General features: G+C 38.5%; 1 protein-coding gene across 1 annotated transcript in view; it reads right to left on the minus strand.

The window, feature by feature from the left end:
• myo15aa (myosin XVAa) overlaps nucleotides 1-24,174 on the minus strand; it is a 131,735-nt gene extending 107,561 nt beyond the window's left edge. The window contains exon 1 of the mRNA XM_051933481.1: nucleotides 24,085-24,174. Within this exon, the coding sequence (XP_051789441.1) occupies nucleotides 24,085-24,105 (21 nt within the window). The 5' untranslated portion in view covers nucleotides 24,106-24,174. The remainder of the gene's footprint in view (nucleotides 1-24,084) is intronic.
• Nucleotides 24,175-25,376: the final 1,202 nt, after the last annotated feature.

Raw genomic sequence — 25,376 nt, forward strand, 5'->3', positions numbered from 1 at the left:
CAATGTGACATATAAAAAAACAAAAGTACACCAGTTGAAATAACTAATGTCAAGAGAAATTTGAAACAGTATATTATTCAATAATCAAGGTCACAGAAAATATTTCTCTGTTTTAAGCTAAATGATTTTGAAAATTCACCAGTGCTTTTGAATAAGGTTTTTGGAGTTACAAAAATTTGTACAGTGTGACCACTACATAAGATTCCTAACTAACATCAGATGGTAACTATAAGAGGCCATCACTATATAAACTAGTTGAAGAAGAGCAACTGGAAGTCATTACAGGATCTGCTAGGTTCTCTGTATAGAAAGACTATCATCTATACTGTTGAGGATTTTACAATAGCTAATCACTGCCTAACCTACCTGACCGTTATTAGATTTGATCACTGAATAGTATGCCTGGGTATCAGTAACAGGCCTTTACTATATGAACTGCCTGTCAACAGTCACTGTATGTGCTGTCTGGCTGTCAATGGACTGTGTCTGCCACTCAGAGAAGTCTGAAGTCTGCATGACCTACAGTACCTCTATTGATTGATGGTACTCACTGCACAAAGGGTGTTAATGCTGTACAAACATTAGAAAAGAGTAAGCACAAACTAGACTGCAACATGACCGAAAGGTGATATTATGGCTAGACTTGCTGGAAGGCTCTCATGCTGGCCATTTCCAGTTCCAAGCACTCTATAACAGGTACTCACCAATTTTTATGTCTATAAAGGGTGTGCCTGAAAGTACTAAAAACTGATTCAGATCTGTAAATGGCAAAAATCTGCTTTATGGTACTTGCATAAAGCACATATTATTGTTATTGAAATGTATCATATACCGAAACAGAGATAAAAAGTCTGCATACTATCATTTATTGGAAAAGTTACATGCATCAAGATGATAAGTATGCAACATACATTAAGTACATCTTTGAGTCAAAAAAAGATCAAGGCAGAGTGACCGTATTGAAAGCTGTAACTCATTACCTTGTTATACCAGTGACCCTGCTTGTCGGTTTCTATGTCTGGTTCCCAGTCACTCTCCGTAACCTCTGACTTGTACACAGAAGAAAGGTCTGCCAGATAATCTGCAACATTATCATCTTTGTAGAATGACCATTTGGTAAGATTCTGCACAGTTGAATGAGGAAGTACTCTCTCTGATGACCACACATCATGGACCTCATGAACCTCTCGAATCTGGTTCTGTGCCCAGTGCTGCTTGAGGTGCTGAGAGGTTCTGACAGATGGTCCCATTCTTTGAACCTGGGGCATAACCACTGCATATCTCCCACTAGGATCTTCACCGGAACCTTCCTGTTGAATCTGGGAGGGTGAAGGTGATTTTCGAGAGATGCTACTTTGGAATGAATGTTGAGAAGAAGGTGAGAATTCGCCAACAGAAGGAGGCTGCTTAAACGATGCTTTCTTAGGTTGATAGCCATAAGGGTGGGAAGCCACATCATGATCATGAAAAGTTTTTTTCAGTACCGGGGGAGGAGAGGTAGGCTGTGGTTTAGGGGAAGATGATCTGGCAAGAATGGGAGACCCATGTTTTGGGGATGGCTGAGGAGAAGGAGGTTGGTGTGGTAATTTTACCCCTGCTTTTGGAGATGGAGGCCTGTGTGATAGTTGAGGGGAGTGTGGTCTCTGTGGTTGACCTGCACCAGGATTTCCTATCCTCTTTAAAAAAGGATTCCTTTTAGGGGGACCAATATTAGATATACTGTTTCCTGGAACTTTTTGCGGCAGTGAGGGCTGAGGAGAATGAGATTTCTTGACAGAGGGGTTTATTTGTTTCAAAGAAGGCTGGGGTGAAGTAGGCCTTTGAGGCTGACCATTATCAAATGTCTGACTTTGTCTTCTGAGTGACTGCCTCGCAGAGGAAACATCTGGGTGGATACCTGAAACTGGACTACCAGCACGTTTAAAGAAAGGATTTCTCCCCTTTAATACAGGTGGTTGTGCATGCATTATCTTCTGTGGGTCATTTATGTTTCCTGATTCAGCTCCTGGTCTTACTGACATCCTTCTGGAAGGCATTCTCTGCACTGAGAGTTCATCTCCAGAGGGTCTGCTTTCTCCTGCTGGTGGCCGAAATGCTTTACGAAATGGATTGCCTTGATTTGGCATTGGTTCTTGTGCAGGAGCCATCTGAGGTCGTTTGAAAGAACCAGCAGGACGGCTGCCTTGTCTTGCCAGGGTATTTGAAAAGGGAGACATTTCAGATTCTATGGGCTCTTTGGGTAGTTGCATTTTTCTTATGGAAGACCGAGGGGATGGTGGTTTCAATGGAGGACCTGCTGTTGGGTTTCCTAACCTTTTCATAAAGGGATTACCAGAAGAAGGCTTCACTGCACCTGTTGGCAACTTATTTTGCCCAAAAGGGATCAATTTTGCTGGAGGGGCTACCATAGGAACATTTTCCACTGATTTGCTCAGCTTTCTTAATGGCCTAGGTGATGGAGGTCTTTGAAAATGAGGAGATGATGGGTGATGAACCTCTCGTTCTACAGAATGGTTTAAGTGGTGAGATGGCACAGGAGATGGTGGACTCTGACTTTCATTTCCTTGTGGATTGTTCAGCTTCTTTAAAAAAGGATTTCCTGGTGTTGGTTTTGAGACAGCTGCTTGCTGCTTCATCCCAAACATTTTAAATTTTGGTTTAGGAGCAGGAGAAGGAGGTCTCCTCACTGACTGTATTAATGGAGGCCTTTCAATATCTGCTTGCCTCACACTTCCTCTACGATGCACTGATAACTGAGGAGAAGGAGGTGGGCTTACTCTTTTCAGTGATTGCCTAGGAGAAGGAGGTCTTTCTGGTGGAGCAGCTATTGTAGCATCTGGGTGGCTAAACCTTCCAAACAGGCCACCTGGATTTGGATTTCTTGAAAGCTGCATATTGTGACGCTTCATCCCAGGTGAAAGATTTGGTTGAAGGGGAGAATCTAGATTGCCTTCTCTTCTTAGTGATGGCTGTGGTGATGGAGGAGAGCTTCGCTTAATGGAAGGAAGTCTTCTTATGGAAGGCTGTGGAGAAGGGGGCCTTGTAAGTTCATTTGGTCCAGGGTTTCCGAACCTTTTCAAAAATGGCTTGGGCGAAGCAGGTTTAGTTGCAGGTGATTGGAACTTATTAGGATCAAAGGTGGAAGCAGAAGGTGGTTTAAGCTTTGGTGAAGGCCGAGGGGAATGTGGCCTTTGTCTTTCCTCATTTTGAATTCCAGCAAAACTTCTTACTGATGGCTGTGGAGAAGGGGGTGCTCCCATTTTTCTGCTTAGTAGCTGTGGTGATGGGGGTCTTTGTCCTATGTTATTATCTGATGGATAACCCATGTGTTTATGTAACATTTTGGGAGATGCAGGCATCACATATTCATCATGAGGTAAATTTTGACCAAACACTTTTCTTGGAGATCTAGGTGATGGAGGATGGCTTAGCATTTCTTCATCTTCATAGTATTCTCCCACAAGCCTGGCAGATAACTGTGGTGAGTACATACTTCTCCTTTCCTCAATCTGTCGTACAGAAGGTTGGGGTGAGGGAGGCTGATTCCAATTTCTGATTCCTAAATGTGGGCTAGGTGGTGTGTTAACATCTGCACTTGAAAAGGCATCCAAAGGTTCAGAAGGAGAAAGATTAGCAGCGTCATATCTTCGTATGGAGGGCTGTGGAGAGGATGGCCTTGAACATGGTCTACCTTCCATTATTCCAACAGACCGTCTGCTTGGAGATGGAGAGGCTGGCCTATTGGGACCAAGCGCACGTACCTGTGGCCTTGGAGAAGGTAGTCTTTGAGAACCTCTGCTCATGGCATCTTCAATTAGCCTTGCTGTTGGCGTTGGAAGAAGAGGTCTAGTCATACTTGCTGGTCTGGGGGATGGAGGCCTTTGATATGAAGTTAGCTTCTGAGGAAATCCTCTACCCAAAGACTGATAAGCCATTCCCCCATGCCCAACATGGGTACCAACCCTATTTAACACTGTGTTTGGGAATGGAGAGGTTTGAAAGTCGTCTTCATCTTCATCTTCATCAATCTCCTCATCATAATCAGTCAGTGATATATGTGGAGAAGGCAAAAGAGGAACATCTAATTTTTCTTTGCCAAACAACTTTACTTGAGGTCTAGGGAAAAGCCTGAATTGTTTTTTAGAAGCCAAAGGAGATGGTACCCTTCGGCCAAATTCAGGCATGTTAAAATTTTCAAAATTTGTAGTTGAAAATGAGAAAGCCCCATAGTCATCGTGTTCTGCTTCTCCCAGCTCTTCCTGTTCCATAATGTTCTCCATTGTGTAAGAGAATGGAGTATACTGGTTGTATGATGACTGTAGATATGGGGACCCACCATATTCACTATAATTAAGCTGGTATTCCTGACAGTGATCATAGTTGGAATCTACTACATAGGGATCATATTCCATAGCTTCCCATGTCGGTGCTTCATAATATCCTTGCTCTCCCTCATAATAATCATATTGCTCATGAAATTCTGAGTTGTCATAATATTCCATTTCATTCCCATCATAGTCATATTGTTGTTCAGCTACATAATCCTTTCCATTATAGTAATCCATGCCTTCCTCATAGTATCCTTGTTGGTCTTGAGTAGAGTAGTTATAATTATCGTATTCTGTTTCGCTATCATAGTAACCATAGCGATCCTGCTCTTGATATTGATCATAAAAACCAAAACCATCATCATAATATTCATCTTGGTATGTCATAGGAGAATCATAATAAACATCTTCCTCCTCATCTTCATAATAACCATATGGATTTGGAGCTGAATAATCGTAATACTGGGATTCATCATCGTAATAATCAAATCCTACTCTTGGATACTTTGAGTGTCTAGGCATGGCCTCAAAATTTCCCTGAAATCTACTAGGCCGGCGTGAAGGATGATATCGAGCAGTAGTTCTATGATATCTATCCCTAGAATATTCTTCATCATCATAATCATAATGATGTTCATCTTGTTCATAGAAAGAATTACGCCGGCCATGATACCTCCTCATGTTTGCCTTATGCCTAAGGATCTCATCTTCAGAAGTTAAAGGCAGTTTTTTAGCTCCTATTTTGGAAAACCAACCCTCACTCCCAGGTTTTCCCAAAAAATTGCTCTTTTGCTTAGTAGATAAAAATCTCTTAGTGAGCCAGTTTGCTGCCCCCGTGAGTTTGCCAATAAGTTTTCCTTTTGTTTTAAAGTCCTTACTGTCTGACTTCTTTTTCCCAAAAAAGCCAAACTTTGTTTTCCCTAGAAATTTACCCAGTCCAGATTTTTTGTTGCTCTCTTCTTTATTATCAGACTTTTCAGCTTTTTGCCCCAGTCGGATGAGTAAAAAAGATGCTTTCCTAGGCGGGGCCTTTTCCACTTCTTTCTTTTTCTTTGTGCTATTTTTAAAACGCATCATAAATTTTGAGGTGTTCTTCAAGACGCCCACTTTTGGCTTCTTGGCTAACAAAGCTGGTCCTTTCCTTTTACCAAATCCTAAAAAAACTCTAGAGGTGTTCTTAAAGTTCCGTCCTTTTTTTGAACTTTTTGTCCTGAACCCCCCAAAACCCATGAAAAGTTTTGAGGTGTTCTTTAGACCTGTTTTGGGTTCCCTTTCAACAGGAGGGGGAGACTGTATTCTGCTGGCAAGACCTCCAACAGCTTTAGAGGCACTTTTCAGGTGAGCCTTAGCATTCTCCTTTTTCATTATTTTCCTCTCCCTTCCATCACTTGCTAGCCCCATTACAACTTTGGAAGCCCCTTTTAAATGCAAATCCTTTTTATCTGGCCTATGGCTTTTTTTGTCATCTGCTTTAAAACCAGCTACAGCCTTTGATGCAGCCTTAAGGTTGGCACCTTTTCTTTTTCTCCCTCTGTCATCCTCCTCCTCATCCTCATCCTCATCTTCATCATCACCTGCTTTATCCTCACCTTCATCCTCTTCATCCTCCTCCTCTTCCTCTGATTGTATGTGCTTTGTTTTGCCTTTCACTTTCATCCCTGCCATTGCTTTAGATGCTCCCTTTAAAGCAGCCACTTTTTTTCCTTTCCTCCTTTGATCTTCTTCACTGTCCTCATCACTGTTTTCTTCTTTATCTTTATCTTCCTCTTCCTGGCCTTCACTAAGCTCTTCACTCTCATCCTTGTCGCTTCGCAACAGATCTGCCTCAGAACCATCTTCTGAGTCACTTGTCACAGCCTTCTTCTTATTCTTTGCGTCTTTACCTTTCTTGTCTGCTTCTTTGCTCTTCCCCTTAGGAGCTTCTTCTTTTCCCTTCTTCCCCCCCTTCTTGTCCTCTTTCTTTTCATCCTTTCCCTTCTTTGGATCTGACTTTCCTTTATCAGTGCCTTTTTTATCATTCTTGCTTTTCTCTGGCTCCCCCTTTCCACCTTTCTTTGCTGCTGCTTTGGAATCTCCTTTCTTGGCGGGCATTATATCCCTTCACTTGGAACATGCTACTTTCAGATGTCTTATGGGTATCTGTGATATTCCATTTAACAGTGATATCATGCTTCACTGAGACAAATCTTATGCTTCAAGGAATGCCATGAAACAGCAAACTGTCCCTTATTAAACAACAGCCCTCTAAATACCAGCGTTGGGAACAAGGGCATCTGCTGCACAGAGCATCATGTCAGTTTCACATTTCACATCAAACACAATTAATTGTAACGGAGCTCATGAAGAATGTTACCTCATTCTAGAAGGGTTTGCCATTGTTCCACAAAAAATATCCTTTTCCTCTTTTCCATGTCTAAGCAGTTTGGCAAGTCCCATCCCCTCGTCCCCTTGTTTGTTAAATGGACAATCACCCACTCTCAGAGTGAATAAGGAGTGCTGGCATCTTCTTTATCCCACCTGAGGCCTGTGAGATAGATTGCTTGTTTTAAAGTCCATGATACTGAGAGTCATTTATTCCCATGTCTCCACTAAGAATGCCTGAATCCTCAGAAACCTCTGCCAAAAAGTCTCTTTGCACTTAATGTTGCAAGAGTGCACAAGAAGCCTTAATATATCAGCCCTGGTGCCTTAGCGTAACATTATCTCTTTAGCTCATTCCTGTATGAATTATGCAGGTTGACTGAGCTGTTACGACTCAGAGTCTGAGAAACATATCCAGACAAGAACAAAATAAGGCTCTAAAGACAGGACCTGCAGAAGGACAAACTGGGTGCTGTCAAAACATGCAGTCAAAGCAATCTTTGCCATCAGTCATAAAGAAAGCCACTCTTCCGTAGATATAGGCACGCATGAATGGATGGAGGATTACACTCTGCAGTATATCAGGTACAGGTCTTTGAAGAAGATACACATATCACTTTTGCTCTTTATGAATATGCTATTGACCTACATTTTTACTATCTTCTCAATTAACTGACAAGTTAATTATCTCATGGGATCATTAGTCCTTGTTAGCTTTTGTGCAGGTATGAAAAAATCTATGTCTAGAACATTGTTTTCTGTCCAAACTTGATGAGGACGAGGATGATAAAGTAGTTTTGCCATTATTATTTCTAAATACTCGCCTTTAATAAGAACAATTAAGTAAGTACCTAACATCTTACTTTTTGTTCTTTGCAGACCAATGCATATACTTTTAATATGTACAGTACTTTCAATGATATACAGTATATAGAGACCACAAAATACTAAGCTTATAAATATAAATCTAAGGGAGAATGGTGAAACATTGGTAATGCTGTTTGCTCACAGATCCAGTGATATGAGCTCAAATTAGTCACTGCAGGTATGGAGTCTGAATTTATTATTTATTAATTTGTTTGTTTTATGGGTGTTCCAGTTTCCTCCTACATCACAAAAACAAGATCAGTATGAGTAAAGGAATGTGGACTGCTTTTCCATCCAGGATTGGTTCCTGCCTTCCATGACAGACTTTAATAACACTTTCACACACAGACTCTTCCCACTGTTTCCAAGTTTCTGTGCAACAAATTTTATGCATTTTTACCACAATAGTTTAGTTATTAAAGCAACATTGAACAGACCTTATTTTTTCAAAAAATATATAAGACATATATATAAGACAAAGAAATAAATGATAATATCAAAATTATTTTTTGATTATTTTGTTCAATACAAAACATATGACATCCTAGTGGATTTAAGATGATCTGACCTTAACTAAGGAGATCATAAAAGTTAAACTCAGTAAAGCGTAACCTATCAAATTCATGAGTGAAGCAAAGTGAGAACTTCCTAAGAGACAAGCATCCCCAATCGGAATGCACTCAAGAGATAACATCAGAGCATCCTCTCATTAATAGAATGAAATGCCAACAGAATGAGGCAGTTGCAAGGTGAACTGCCTTTTAAAAGCACCTTTAGGTGTACTGTCAAGCGTGCAAATAGGAGACAAACACTCAAACAGGTAAGTAGATGGAGCTTTGCAAAACCGTAAATTAAAAATATCACTGCACTTTCTACACATGACAATATTACTACTACTACTACTACTACTACTACTACTACTACTACTACTACTACTACTACTACTACTACTACTACTACTACTACTACTACTACTACTACTACTACTAGAGTTCAAAAGGAATTGCAATGTAGTTTTGGTGACACGAAGAATCATCATCAGTAGACTCAATTATTTTGTCTTGATAGGTGACTCTAACTGGGCCTGATATGAGCATGTGTGTGTGTATGTGCCAATGTGCACCGTAAAAGACTACTGTAGTGTACTGTCCAGAACTGCTTCTTGCCTTTCACCCAGTGCCAGAGGCTCTGACTTCCTATGGCCATTAAGTTTAATTAAGCATATTCAAAAAATTAAGTTTCAGAGCTGGGATTTGACATCATAGCACCTCTTGTAAATGATCCATACCTTAACTTGGATAAGCCATGCTACATGCATATAAATGCACCCACCCATTTTCTAAACACATTCACTAACGTAATGGTCAGGGATATCCCGTGTCTGTCCCAGCAGCATCAGCTTCAAGACAGAAACAATTCCCCACACTCATTTATACCATACCAATACTACCAATATACTTATATGTGTATAATACAACCATGTACTAAAGGAGTGAAAATTATAAGAAAATTCCTCATTACAATGATGTTATATCCAGCATCTTCTCACCATGCTCCAATGTATATACATTTTCCAAGAATTTTTATCAGCTTATTTGAAGATATCATTTATATTCACATACAAAGCTGGAAGGAAGACTCCTGTCTTTAAACACGGAAATGTGGTAAGTGGACGATGGGGCATACAAACCATACACCTTCAGAATTATGACCCTGGAGACAGACAATACTATTTCTCTGAAGAGAGCCAGATAATGTGAGAAGGTCAAATCAAAAAAGAGATCAGCCACGCAACCACCTCCAGATGTAAGGATCTCGTAAGTGTCTTCTGGAAGGTTATTGACAGAGTTAACACTGGGCAAAAAGAAAATAAAATGGGACTTGCTGATTCCTCAACAATTTACTGTATCTGGATCTAATTTCAAGATTTCTTTGACATTATACTGTGTTTATAATAGTGTATAACATGCTGGGTCTATAAGTGGAAGTGTTAGTGAAGGGTTTGCATCATTGTGCATCTGCAAAATTAAGAAGTGCAAAGGTGCTCCATATGCTGAAAAACAGAAAAGAAGGTTAGTAACACAAAGTTTTGCCTGTATATTTTTCTTTTTCATTTTCTGCATGGTAGTAGCCTTTACCTTTTTTCTAAGTGAACATGTGCTTTATAATATTAAACTAAATGTAAATGGGTTGGCATGGTCATAAGTACAGCTGCCTCACAGTTCCAAAGTCTTTTCACATTACAGCCCAAAAACTGACTCTGTGAATTGTGCATTTTCTGCCAGTGTCTATGCTGTTGTTTTCCGGAGTATTCTGGAATGCCTCAGAGGATCTGCATATTAGGATCATTGGTGGCTCTAAATGGAAGCTAATTGACTGAGTAAAATGTGTGTCCTATGAAGGCTGTTTTTGTTTTAGTGAATATATTCCCCAAATGCTTGTTACAAACTAGGCCATAATCTCCAGACCTCAAATTTGTCATTACGCTTTTTATTGATTAAATTTAATTTTACACATCTCTCATATTTCTTACATAGCTCATGTCTAAGACCATTCAAAAGTAAAAATCAGCTGGAATATATATATATATATATATATATATATATATATATATATATATATATATATATATATATATATATATATATATATATATAACTAGTAGAGACACTCACTGCTGAATGTGTTCTGAGTACCAGAAGTCACTTTATCCATAATTAAACAAGCTGCAACTTTACATGTGCGAATGTCATGTGTCCAATGAACTCACCAGGATGGTGACACAGACCAGATTCTGGGTTTATAATAAACAAGACAGAAAAAATGACTAGCAACAACATTGATGTCCCTTTTTATTAGTGATTTAGGAGTGCTCTAACTTTGCTCACATATAGGATGGTTAAGTATGCCGTCAAAACAATCAAAGTTTATAACCTTGCATTATTTAATTACTTAGTAAGTATGTTTGGTGGCTAATCTAGATTGTAAACATGACTATTCTGGCCCAGACAGATGAAGACTGCTGTTACAAACCTATAACCCTATAGAATATGTGAGTGGGTAACAATATGGAATAGGGGTTTTGAGGACTTACTATAGTGCATCTATTTCTCACTTAAGGCTATGTAACACAAAACCTTTGTTAATATTTTGTTATGTAGCACTAAAAGATGAAGTGGATAAAAGATGCATTTTAGGTAGCCACTAGTCTAAACAGTTACTGGCACTTTGTTAAGTCTTATTAGGATGAAACAAAGCCTTTGTTATGGTGCTGTTGAAACTGATGGATGCATCTAAACTGGCCCTATTGCAAAGCGTTACCCATAATGGGTAGTTTAACATGAGTTTCTAGATTGGCCCTGTGTGAATGCGATGTGCCCTACAGTGGACTTGCACTCTGTTCAGTTGATTCCTGCCTTGAATTCCAATACTGTTTTCATGATCCTAAACCAGTTTAACCAGCTTTATAAATAGATAGATGTGATTCCACTTAAATGTGCAACATATATAAAATACAAAGTGGTTAATGTCCTAAAAAATCTGCCATTAATTTTAATAAATAGCTATTGTGCTATTTTCATAATTTATCCACCCATTAATATTCTCAAATTGCTTATTTTCCATTACATAGAAACTGCTGTGGTATCTTCAAGCACAATGGACGAAACAACTCCAGAGAACATGCCAGCCTTTCACTGGTTATATTCACCTATACTCACTCATATTGGGCAAGTTTATAGAGTTCAGTTACTGAATCTAGTATGCAAGTCTTTGAGGTGTGTGATGATGCTAAAATACTAGAAATAAATCCACAAAAATAAATAGAGAATGTTCCCAGAAAAACAACAAAAGGCCCAGGATTCAAAACCATATGCCTGAAACTACGAGGCATAAGCACTAACCACATATTTACAGTGCATTAAAAAGAAAAGGTTTTCCTTGTATATCTCCAAGATGTGCAAGTTAGGTTAGTTGGTAAGTTCATCTTGGCCATGAATTTGGTGTTATCCCCATCTTCTGTCTGCAATAGGCTATGGATCCTAACAACAGTGAATTGGATTAACAAGGTCTGACAATACACTCTATGATGAGAGATATAGTTCATGCTATATATTGTAGTTCCCTGAAGCAAAGATCAGATCAGTACTGTGATGCTGCCTTCTAATCAAATCTATGAAGTTCCAAGTGATGCAACCAGTACTGCAGAGAGTAAAAGTTCACACAACAAGGAGAGAGAAAAACAGCTTTTAGCTAAACAAGGCCAATCTGTCTTTCTAACTTGTGTCTGAATTATTAGAAGAAAGCAGAGTATCCCAAGAAGCCCAATCAGTTATTACCATAAACCTTCTGCATCACACATCCTTCCTATATCCAAGTCAACATTTGCTTTCTGCCTTGTGCCCAGTGCTGGAAGACTAGTTTTTAACAGTTGGTTTGGCAAAGGAATTGATGAATGGGTGAATTAGTGAATTGGAAGTGCTTGGGTGGGAAGAATTATAGCAAAGAAAGAATCTGGTAGTTTGTCTAATGTGTATGATGATGTGAAGCTCACCACATACACTTTTTAAATGATGTCTTCACTTCTTGTCCTCAAAATCAACGCTTTATCGTCTATAACATTTTTAACAATCAAAACTCTATTAAGATGGCTGTAGAGTAAGAAGTCTGGCATCTCAAAAACAATGTGAGTAGAAATTGAGTTTTAAACATTTTCATTAGGACCAAACCCTTTGTCTTATGGTGGGCCTATCTACTGAGTCTAAAAGAATTCTCTTTAAAGAATTCTCTTTAAAGGACCAGGCCTCAGATGACTGGTTTGGATGTGCCTGATGATGTCATGAATGTTGTTTGGGTGGCCTTCTGGCTCAGTTTTGAGTAATTTTTGTGTTGTTATTACTTTTTATGATTGTTGATAAAATTTCACATTGTATCTGTGATGCTCTTATTGCCCCATTTTGTATGTGTTTTATAAGTTATTGCGGATATTTTACTTGATGTACTATGTTGTTTATAGTAGCAATATTGTTGTCAGTCACACAGCTGCTGACGTTGCTATGTGCAATGTCAGTCATGTCCTACCCATTTAAGGTGGCAGCTTGCAACTTTCTGCATCCAAGCATTTGGACAGAAACCTAAAACACAAATCCCAAACTTTGAAATTTAGTTCAGGACAAAACTTTATTAGTAAAGGTAAAAACATTGTTTACTTTAGGTACTTTACATTGGTCTAATATTTTGAACCTTTAGTGATTGTTTCTTGTTTGATCTGCTTGGAATTTGACTTTCAGCCTATTCTTGTTTATTCTTATGATATAACGTCTTTATACCTATTCTCATCTCCTAGTCTGTAATTGTGGTCACAGCCCTTTCGACCACATCTGCACCCTATGTGTTCACAATAGATGATAATGATGGTGATGATGAGGAGGCCTAAATGCATGGAAAATGTAGAATTGATAACAACCATGACAAAAGTACGGAGGACCAACAATAAAATTATCCATTATTCTTTGCCAGCATAGCATATAAAATGAATTATTAACACATGTTAATGATGGGGGTGGGTGCTAGCTGTGTTTTAACACTTTCTCTAACTTTCTGTATTGCCTCATTAGCTCTTAAGCGCCACTAATCTATTGCTAGGCTAACGGAAATGAAACAGCATATACAGGTAAAACAACAGAGGGAAACCTATTGTTGAACTCACGGATATGTGCCATTCCTGTAGTATTCTTTTGCTGTTCTTATAGATGTTTTCACATCATTTCCACTGAATTACATTTTTCCTTTATGTGCTAACCTTAATTTGAATTCTGGCTAACATATTTAAATTTAACTTGATCAACAAGGAGTCCAGCTATGTAGATATATGTCTGCTTTTTTCTCTCTCATGCACTGTATTTGTTACATTAGGGCAGTAATGTCATGGTAATTTCCTGAAGGGCCAGTGTGTCCTCTGGCTTTTGTTTCAATCAAGCTCTCAATTACTTAATTAGTAGAATTATTTAATTAAATGGACCAGTCCAAAACCTGATATTGTATATGCTGTTCAGCAGCTTGTCATGTATGAAAAACACAGGTTCTTCAATACAGTACACACACACGTTAGTGAAATTAGACATGCTTTAATTGGCATCATGAATTGCAAGAGTCTCTGGTCCATTTGACTTTGAGACTTATAGAATCCTCAAAATTATTATTGGCGAAACAAGCTTAAAATATCTTATTGTCACAGGGAGCTACAAATCAGGAAATAGTCCCCAACAGGATGCCCGATCACTACTCAAACACACATGTTCATCCACACTGACTTACACCCAGGTGATTTATAATCATCATTTAAAATAGATTAATACTCAGACCTTTGGTAAACTAAAGTAAATTTCAGTAACCAGGGAAAAACCTGCACTAATGTAGGGGAAAATGTGCAAATTCCACAAAAACAGTGACTCGCTGGCATTTGAGCTCAGTCTCTGACAGCTGGAGAAAGAAAAAGAAATGTGTATAAGGATACAGTATGCACACAGCCTTTATACTAGTATGTATACTGTATATTTGTGTGTGTGTGTACGCGCGTGTGTGTCTGTGTATTATACATAGTATGCATTAGATAAATTTATTTAATAGCGCTAACATATGTCTACCAGAAGAAATTAACAGACCGAATCACTGATTTATGTTGTGTTAACCACGAGCAGTGGTTGTATATCTTGTTGATTTTTTCATTAGTACAAATCCAGAGTTCATGACACCAGGTAGAATGAAATTTTAATGCTTAATTTGTATTAGATTCACAGAGAATTCATGAAAAATTAAGTAGAAATGTTCTAAATACAGCACCAGCAAAATCAGTTTCCTACATCTGCCACCCGTTGTTGTTGTTTTTACTTATCAATTTTATAATACTGATTTCAGTAAGTATTTTAGTTATACTTTGTTATTTCTCATGATCCTGCAATGTTGATATACTGATATGATCAGGATCCTCAACTTTAAGTTAAAAAGGAAAACACTTTAAAATTAAATTGAGCTGAACCAGATAAACCATAACTGTTAGTTCCTGGTTCAATATATTAGTTTATCTTAAACTGCTGTTTATCTGCAAGCTTTATCAATGTTTCTGAACACCAGATGTAATTTATAACAAATTTAAAAAATGGAAGGTAATTTCTGCAGCTCTTCCCACATGGACTATTGTCTGGCATTGCAGGTGTGTACTAAGCGGGCTAACAATAAATACAAATTTCAGACCCACTTAATTCAGTTCAGGGTTGAGGAAGGCCAGAGCTCATCCTGGCAACCATGAGAGCAAGGCAGGATCCAACCCTAGACATGATGCCAGACCAGGACCCACACACATATACTGTACATATACTAGGCCATGGTGTACATTTAACGAGGACAATTCACAGTTGCCCATAAAGTCAACCTGAACGTATTTGTCATTTAGGAGGAAATCAGAAGTCCCCTGAGTAAAACCAAACCTCCATGGGCAGAATGTGTAACCTCAACACAAAGAGCAACTGGGCATGACATTTAATCCCAGGAGAATGGTTCCATAAGACAGTAGCACTAACTAATGCACCAAGGAAAAAAGTAGTAAATATAAAAAGTCAGAAGAAGACTTATCTTCACACATGGATGACAACTGAAATGAGAGACATGGTAATTAGATGACAAAGTAGGTGGAAACAAGTACTCAGGGGATTAAAAAATACAAGGAAAAATAAAATTGCCATAAAAATCCAAGAACTGATATCAGAAACTCAAAAGGTCAGAGGAGCAGCATTATAATAATACAATAAATAATAATAATTCTTTACATTTCTCACTACTCAAAGCACTTCAGTGACTGGGGAGCCACTTTCACCACCACTAATGTGTAGCATCCACATGGATGATTTGATGGCAATACGCTCACCACACATTAGCAGTTAGGTGGTGAAGTGGTGAGAGTGATAGCCAGTTAGAGACAGGAAATGTTTAAGGGGCAAGAATGACTAGACCATGGTGGGCAGTTTAGCCTGGACATCAGGTTACACCTTACTCTTTACAAAGGATACCCAGGGATATTTTATGACCACAGAGATTCAGGAACTCGATTTTACATCTCATCCAAAGAACAGTGCCATTTTTACAGCACGGTGTCCCCATCACTGCACTGGGGCATTGGGATCCACATTCAGACCACAGGGTAAGCGCCCCCTACTGGACTCACCAACACCTCTTCCAGCAGCAATGCAAGATTTTCCTAGATGGTCTCCCATCTAAGTATTGGCCGTGTCCAAACATCCTTAGTTTCAGGTGGATGACCTACTCTGAAGTACATGTGGTGCCTAAAGGAACTGGTAACACAAGAAAGCCAAGGAGAAATCCGGGAATGATTACCTGTAGTATGAAGAACCAAGATTATTCAATAATTAATAAATTAACATATACATTTTTAGTGTTTGTATTTAGAGAAGTGTGGGCTTGTGACAAGAGATGCCCCAGGCTGAAAGTGGGTGCCCACATTTAAAGATTTTCAATTGCTCTGTGTTTATTAACACAAGTGAAATGTGCTTGGTTTGAATTGCTCTTTGTTCAAAAAAGAGTAGTTTTTTGCATAGCTAGAGATTTCCTTCTGTGTTAATTTATACTACATTTAAAACTTTCTAACAGTTAAAGCAATAGTCAACATTATGCCCACTTAATCTCTATATGAAGCACCATTTTTCTTTGTTTTTTATGCACAGCTTTGTTTTTCATGCCACAGACTTAAGATTTGGCATATATGTACTATTTATCACCATAAGTCAGGGTTTGATGTAATATATAATTTAATTAAGCAAAGAACATCTTTAATTTAAAGTAAATTACTACGATACAGATTAAACAATAAACTTCTTAAAAATTTTGTTCAGCCTAACAAAAGCACTTTTGCTGACACTGTGAATGTTTCTTTCAAGAAAAGAAAAGCCAGAATAGATCAGGCCTGGATTCTCACTCTTGGATTCCCAGGAATTATTACTGGTAACAGTTTGGGCCTGGTATAAATTAATACTTGTGTAAATCTGCGTGGGTCCAACTGAGTTTTCCATTACAACAGTTTTACTGTAAATATATAGCCAAAGGCTGCTGCTTCTGAAGTTAACCTACAACTCTGTTCTTGGGATGTTTATCCCTATGAAAAGGCATTATATAAAATAAAGGTTGTTTGTTTTCTTGTTTACAGCTTCACCATATACTATGCCTTTAACAAATATAAGTTTCTTCCACCCCTCAGTATAACCAGAAACTGGTAGCACTGGAAAAGGTTTCTGGGATGTAGGGGTCTTTCTGCCTTTTAGAAACTTGATATGCAAGCCTACCATTCTAGATAAGTAGATTCTGGATGCACGGCTGCTCTGAAAAGAATGACTTACTATTTATAGTGATAATCAATTCACTTCTTTGCAGCTATTCTCTTTTATTTAGTAATACAGAGCAATCCCGGAATGACAATTTGACATATCTGAAGTGTATGAGTGACTTTGAGTATCCAGTTACTTTTTTCCAATGTGTAAACCTATCTGGTCATTATGATGCATGGACATGAGTCAATGAAGTGATATCTGGCCCTTGTTACATCTCTCAGGTAATGTTTACTCCCATCTGTCAGGAAACCTACCCAGCACTTCACTGATAACATGATGTCTTACCAAACTCAACCAAGCGCTTGTCATTACATTACCGTGACTGAGTGTTTCCCAAGGCTATTTCAAGATAATTAAATTTAAAGTGGAACAGGACCCTGGCATTCAAACAAATCAACAACTTTGAATGCAAAGAGGTCAAAGAATTGACCACTGCCATCATTGTATTAAAGAGATGAATAATTAAATAAAGAAAAACAGCAGTAATATAAGGAATATTCCTCATGAAGGTGTCAACTATCTGCACCGTACAGCTTACCGCATAGAATCCCTTGCACCAGGAGGGTAACTGGGAATTAATATTGCCTTAGGGCCACTGTGCCTGTCCTCACCTGAACACACATACTAAGCATAGAGTTTAAAAAATCTGTGCTCTATACAATGCCCTGACCTACTCCACACCAAGGAAAGGTTGGTCTTATCTGTATGCAGTACTAAAAGGGCCCTTAAAAAATAACATGCTTGATTATAGACAAAGAAATACGCTTTTTGTTTTTTTTTTAAACTGTGACCTACCTCACAGCAAATCACTTGTTTAGTCACTCTTACACTCAAATTGTGCCTAAATTTGTCAACACACTGCAAAGCTCAAAGGGCCACTTCCAGAAAGCGGCAATGAAACTTCACTGTGTTTTTATTTCTGGGAGTCTAGAACAGCTGTTTGAAGGTCCATGATGTCCTCCATACCATGAAACAAAGAACTGATGATTTGGGGGAATTCTCCTACCCTTCTACTAGCCCCTTCATGATTTCTGAAGTGACCCTACAAAGGGCTTTAAAATCAACTCAGGGTCAGAGACAGGAGTAAGGTGCCCCTCTGGGTCTGTTGAGAGCATTTTCAAGTGCAAGTGTAACAGCAGGGGGCAGAAAATTTTACTTGTTTAAATTGTGTTTCAGATGTAGTTACTCTGAGGGCCCTGAAGTAAGAAAGAGGTGAAGGGGGAACAAGGAGAAGGTCAGAACAGTTCCCCAAAACTGTCAAGTGCCATGTTTAGCATTTTTTAATTAGGGTCCCCACCCCCTTTCTTTTTTTAGAGGGCCGTATATTCTCAACATAAGCCACGTTGCCAGCCATTTAAAATCTTGGAGCAGTATCCCCACCCCAGCTTCAGCTTTTCTATACTGGTGCTCCTGTCCATTTAATTTCTTGGGTCCTCATCCTCCTTTTCTTGTGAAAATGTTTTACAGAACTTGACTGTACCCTTGTCCCTAGCTGCCTTTTGCTATCCAGACCAAGCTCTATGCGCCACTTGCAGGAGCAACCCTTAAAACTCATGCTGGGATAATTTTGATGCCAAGACCCATAATCACTTCCAATGTCAGTGTAACCCTGTACAGAAACTGGGATGCTAGCTGTCAGTGGCATCCAACACACCACTGTACCCTAAGAGAGCTTAAAAAAAGTCAGGTGTGATTTGTGAATTGGAGAGAAAGCCAAATACTTGTCCCTTGTCACTTAAGACTGCAAGACTGCACTTCACAGCCAACTGTTCTTCATAATCTCATTCTATTGGTTAGAGAGTTAAACTCTAACACTGTTGAAAAATTGATACAGAGTTGCAATGATTTTCATTCAGATACATCACAAGTACACTGAAAACAAGCATCATAATTTTTTGTGCCATCTATTACAATGCAGGCACAATGCACTTTATTAAAACTTGCATGACTAAATGCATTGATTCTGAATTGTTATGCATTTCCTCCGATGTAGAGTGCTGCAGACATTCTGATATGCTGTAAACTGCTCTCCTCACATTTTAGTCAAGCATTTGGGTTCATTTTGGTTTTCATAATGTTACACGAAAGAAAGGCCTTAATATGTAATATCTTAAAATAAATTACATACATCTAAAAATGTGTCTATGCAAAGATATCCTAAATGCACTTTAAGGTGTCTCAAAAAATTTCAAAAATTTCTTGAAATGATACTCTCTTTAGTTTGAGATATCTTAAATGCATGTCATGATATCTGAAATGCAATTCAACATATCTTGAAATAGACAGAAAGTTCCCCTGTAAAGCATATGAAGTTTTACAGGAAATGATTTCAGGTTAACTCAAAATGCATTTCAGATATCTTTAAATGCCTAGATATATGAAAATGTATTTGAGATATCTTTGAAATTCACTTGAGATATCTGAAAATTTATTGCAGATATCTTAAAATATAAAGGAACATATTTTGAAATATCTGGAAACAAGTTCAGATATCTTAAAAAGTGAACTGCATTTTAAGATATTTGAAATTAATTTTGAAATGTCTTTAAATATTAATTCTCTTGCCATAAATATGCAATTTCCAAGAACTGACATATTAAATCAATAAATCTAGAAAACTAGGTACTAATGATGTCTTTTCCACTTCAGGTCTCGTTTCTACCCTTATGTATATAATGTAAGATTATTAAACTCTTGTGTAAAAGAAACTTCAATTGAAATCACTAGTTACACTCAATGGTACACACTGTATCCTGAATAATTTATTGCGAAGACAATAATGTAACATTGTAATAACATGTACTACATAGAGAGAATATACATGGATATGACCAATGAAATAATAAATGCAAATTTATACATATTCAACAATATATTTTAAATATGAAACAATCCATTCTCAATTATTGGCTGACCATCCTTCCTTATACATAACAGAAGGAGTCACAAGGAATAATCCTGTTAGACAATGTACCCGTGTGAATGTTATGTACCACTGCTTTGTACAGTAGACTACGGAGATACTTGAAATCCAATGAAACGATAAAAAGAAAGATTTCAGTGGGTTTATCATATAGCGTTTAGTAGACTGACAAGTGCTCATGATTTCAATGTTCATTTTGGTGGAAAGGGGGATTAATAAATTGCAATATGTTGCAGAATAAAATTGAAATACAAAATTATTTCAAAATATTTTCTACAAAAATCACAGTATTATTGTATTGTGATGCAAGTATCTTGAAAAAGCATATCATGGTTTTTCCTGGCAATTGGCATCACTATCACATAATCTTAATGTAAGCTAGTTTGCTTGCTCTCTAAATACCTGGGAGAATATATTACAGGCTTCCTTCCATGCACTTTCTCTTTCTCTCCCCCTATATCCATCCATTATCCAACCCGCTGAATCCGAACACAGGGTCACGGGGGTCTGCTGGAGCCAATGCCAACCCACACACACACAAACACACCCACACACCAAGCACACACTAGGGCCAATTTAGAATCGCCAATCCACCTTACCTGCATGTCTTTGGACTGTGGGAGGAAACCGGAGCACCCGGAGGAAACCCACGCAGACACGGGGAGAACATGCAAACTCCACACAGGGAGGACCTGGGAATTGAACCCAGGGCCCCAGGTATCCCAACTGCGAGGCAGCAGTGCTATCCACTGCGCCACCGTGCCGCCCTCTCCCCCTATATATGAATCCATAATAGCAGTAACAACCACTTGTAGTTCTTGTCCTCCTTTGCATGAATAGCAAAACTCCTATATTTTCTGTATTCTGCAAGACCTTTTTATACATTTATATATAGTACATAAGATACACAAGGCAATTTGTACTTTTTGTGGTTATTTAGAGTCAAGCTATTGTGTATACAGAGACCTTGTTTTAATATATTGAGAGGTTAATTGCTAAAAATTGTGACAACCAAACAAGGCCTTTAGGCAAAACATAATGATTAAATTCATTACAACAGTAACCAGGCAAAAACATACAGTGGAATAAGATAAAAGTTAAATAAATAAAAGATGAGTGAAAGGCAAAGTATAAATTGTTCAGGGGCAACTGGGCGACAAACAACTCGGCGAAAAAACAACTCGGCGAAAGACAATTCGGCAAAAAGACAACTCGGCGACATCCTTTACCAATTAGGTAATAGTTAGGTTCAAGGAGATTTTTTAATGATATCTAATGACAACGTAAGGCCCGGAAAATCCATAGAATCACCTGCTTTATGAGAGTCCCAATACATTGAGAGTAAAGATATTCCTTAAGCCGTACTCGGAGGTCACCTTTTGTATTCTAAATAATGTTATCATACGATTACATCCATCCATCCATTATCCAACCCGCTATATCCTAACTACAGGGGTCTGCTGGAGCCAATCCCAGTCAACACAGGGCACAAGGCAGGAAACAAACCCTGGGCAGGGCGCCAGCCCACCGCAGCATACAATTACAATCAATACAATTTATATAAAGGATTAGCAATTTTGGTTGCAGAACATAATGCAAGATAGAGTTGGTTCCATCTGCACAATAATGTTCATTAATTATATACATTTATTTCAACATTTTAAATCACATTGTTGATGGCATGGTGGCGCAGTGGTAGCGCTGCTGCCTCGCAGTTAGGAGAGCTGGGTTCGTTTCCCAGGTCCTCCCTGCGTGGAGTTTGCATGTTCTCCCTGTGTCTGTGTGGGTTTCCTCCAGGTACTCCAGTTTCTTCCCACAGTCCAAAGATGTGCAGTTTAGGTGCATTGGCAAATCTAAATTGTCCCTAGTGTGTGCTTGTTGTGTGTGTGTGCGCCCTGTGGTGGGCTGGCACCCTGCCCAGGGTTTGTTTCCTGCCTTGTGCCCTGTTTTGGCTGGGATTGGCTCCAGCAGACCCCTGTGACCCTGTAGTTAGGATACAGTAATCCCTCCATCGTGTGGGTTGCGTTCCAGAGCCACCCGCGAAATAAGAAAATCCACGAAGTAGAAACCATATGTTTATATGGTTATTTTTATATTGTCATGCTTGGGTCACAGATTTGCGCAGAAACACAGGAGGTTGTAGAGAGACAGGAACGTTATTCAAACACTGCAAATAAACATTTGTCTCTTTTTCAAAAGTTTAAACTGTGCTCCATGACAAGACAGAGATGACAGTTCCGTCTCACAATTAAAAGAATGCAAACATATCTTCCTCTTCAAAGGAGTGCACATCAGGAGCACAGCATTTCAGAGAGATAGAGAAAAGCAAACAAATCAATAGGGCTGTTTGGCTTTTAAGTATGTGAAGCACCGCGGCACAAAGCTGTTGAAGGAGGCAGCTCACACCCCCTCCGTCAGGAGCAGAGAGAGAGACAGAGACAGAGACAGAGACAGAGACAGAGAAAAACAAACAAGCAAAAATCAATACGTGCCCTTCGAGCTTTTAAGTATGCGAAGCACCGTGCAGCATGTCGCTTCAGGAAGCAGCTGCACAGAAGGTAGCAACGTGAAGATAATCTTTCAGCATTTTTAGACGAGCGTCCGTATCGTCTAGGTGTGCGAACAGCCCCCCTGCTCAATCCCCCTACGTCAGGATCAGAGAAAGTCAGCGCAAGAGAGAGAGAGAGAAAAGTAAGTTGGGTAGCTTCTCAGCCATCTGCCAATAGCGTCCCTTGTATGAAATCAACTGGGCAAACCAACTGAGGAAGCATGTACCAGAAATTAAAAGACCCATTGTCTGCAGAAATCCGCGAACCAGCAAAAAATCCGCGATTTATATTTAAATATGCTTACATATAAAATCCGCGATGGAGTGAAGCCGTGAAAGGCGAAGTGCGATATAGCGAGGGATTACTGTATAGCGGGTTGGATAATGGATGGATAAATCACATTGTCATTTAAATATAATTAAAAAATCTCTTGCATTTCGCCAAGTTGTTTCTTCGCCGACTTGTCTTTCGCCGACTTGTCTTTTTGCCGAGTTGACTGTCGCCCAGTGGCCACCGAACCAGTCTAATGGTATGATGAACCAAGATGGTAGAGAGGGAAAAATATGGCAGGTGTGTGAATACTTGCATAAGAATGGCGCTGTCTTCATTAGTTGATCATAAATGCACTGCAGTATCTTGTACTCTTGCAAGAAAAACTGATACCGTCTATAGTGCCAAATAGTAATGACAATGAAGTAAAGGCAGATGATGGAAATATGAAAAGGAAAAAATGATCTAAATGGTACAGTAGTCAAAAATAAGGCAGTCACACAAATACCAAAAGTGCCAAAGCCCAATACATTCAACAGTAATGATCATCATCAGCTAAAGTCCTATCTCCCATGGAAATTACTTAGCACTAGGTACAACCATTAAAAATCTAAAAACCATTAAAAATCTAGTGCACCACTATCTTACGTACAATTGGGGTGATGATGCTTACGTGCCACTTTTGGAAGTTAAGAGGCATCAAAAGGAAAGAGTTGCCAACAACATATTGGCCACCTGCCCTGAAAATACCACAGTATAATCACCAGTAAAAAACAAAATGTCAAGAAAAATATAAACAAAATAACAATGAAAACACTAGTGACAAGAAAATAATCACGCACGGTTAAACTGCAAGACTAGTACCAACTACAGTAGACTTTAATCCATCACATGGCTCATACAAGGGCCAGTCTAGTGAACATATTACCTAGGGGTAAACTAGACAATAAAGAAAAGCCACAAAGACATTGACAGAATGTGAATATTGACCAGGCTGGGAATTAAATCCAGGTCTTTGGCATTATAAAGAAAGAATTTGAAATTGATGCTGTTCCTCATGGGCTTTTAGAAACTGCATTCCATGCTGAAATGTAGAATTGATAAAAACCATTGAATTTGTGGCATATGAAATCACCATCATTTTACTGTTATTTGTAATTTGTTATAATGTGCAAATGTTGGAATCTCATTCTAGTCAGTTTAGAGTGGCCAATTAATTTAACATACATGTCTTTAGAATATAGGAGTACAAGAAAGAAAAAGAAATGTTTATTCAATAATGATTTAATGATACAATTTAGAATAATCCAAGTACTAAATGCTCTAAAATTGCAATAAACAACACATATTGTATACTGACTGCACTCAATGCACTTATTTGCTTTGTTTACCTCTTTATCCATATTGTCCATCACAAACAGCAGCCTGGAAATTTTCTCTGAAACTGGTCTTGGATTAAAGTCATTGAAGGAGGTGCTGGCTGCCCTAAAAGTAAGCAAACAATCCACAATAAATGGTTGAATACATACTTTATATACATTAGCTTTCAATAATGGCCACAATCATAAAGGGTCTTGTAGAAGAAAGTAGCACATTACACAAATGTAGAGAAGGCAAGTCATTCAGTATTGACCCGTTCAAAACCGACACCAGTAAAACCTGTCCTTAAACAATGTATAATGGGCAACAGGATTTTCTTGATGAACCATCGCACAGACTGTCCATAACACATAGCACAGAAGAATGGATGTTACACCTGAAATAACTTTACACCACCCATATCCCTCCAAATTCAAATGAAGGCCAACAAAACTCCATGGTTTGACCAAAAACGCTTTCTTATGTTCGTGCAGCTTTGGAATTCATCATGGGGACATTCTTGGTGTGTGGCAGCAGCAGTCAATCTGACTCTTTTTAGTTGAAGTCTTATTATTATGATCCTTGCAGCATGGCCTTCTAGTAGTATACCTGAGCAAATTGGACATGCAAACCAAATAATGGTGTGTCTGATCATCCACATCCATCTTTTATTCACAATCAACTTCTATGTGCTTTCATTTTAAAGAGTTTATAGTGTACCAAATACCAAAATATCTGATAGCATGTTATTATACTGTGAACTCTGGTTTCACCTTATCCAGGACTCAGATATTCCTTATATATCAATCAATCATTCTTGGATCAATTTAGGGTAATGAAGTACAGACTTGTAGCTTAATTTGTTAGAAGGTTTAGTTCTAGGACCATTTTCAATTATATTTCATTTTAGGATTTTGTAGCTATTTTCATATCTTCAGTATCTCCTCCACTGATGCAAATTTCACTGATTTTGTAACCCTAAGCAAATTTAACTTTATCTGGTTCCATTTTAACATTTCTGTGTCATTACACAGTAGATTTAAACCACTTTACAAAGATTAGCTTTTTAAATCAAGAATTATGTGCCTTCTAATGATATGACACCCATTCCGGATAGGCTTTTACTTCATGCCTGAAGATGCTGATGTAGGCTTAGTCACTGTGACCCTAAAATTGGTTAAAAGGGGTGAAAGGACTACAGATGCCACCTGAATCAAAGACCAACTATTGAACTATCCCACTCAACTGCTTTACCTTCAATAGAGTTAATGCTATTGCTTCATATTATCTGTTGTATGGAGAGTTTCCAGAAGGGAGCTTATAA

The sequence above is a fragment of the Erpetoichthys calabaricus genome, chromosome 11 (genome assembly GCF_900747795.2).
Source record: "Erpetoichthys calabaricus chromosome 11, fErpCal1.3, whole genome shotgun sequence".
Lineage (NCBI taxonomy): Eukaryota > Metazoa > Chordata > Cladistia > Polypteriformes > Polypteridae > Erpetoichthys > Erpetoichthys calabaricus.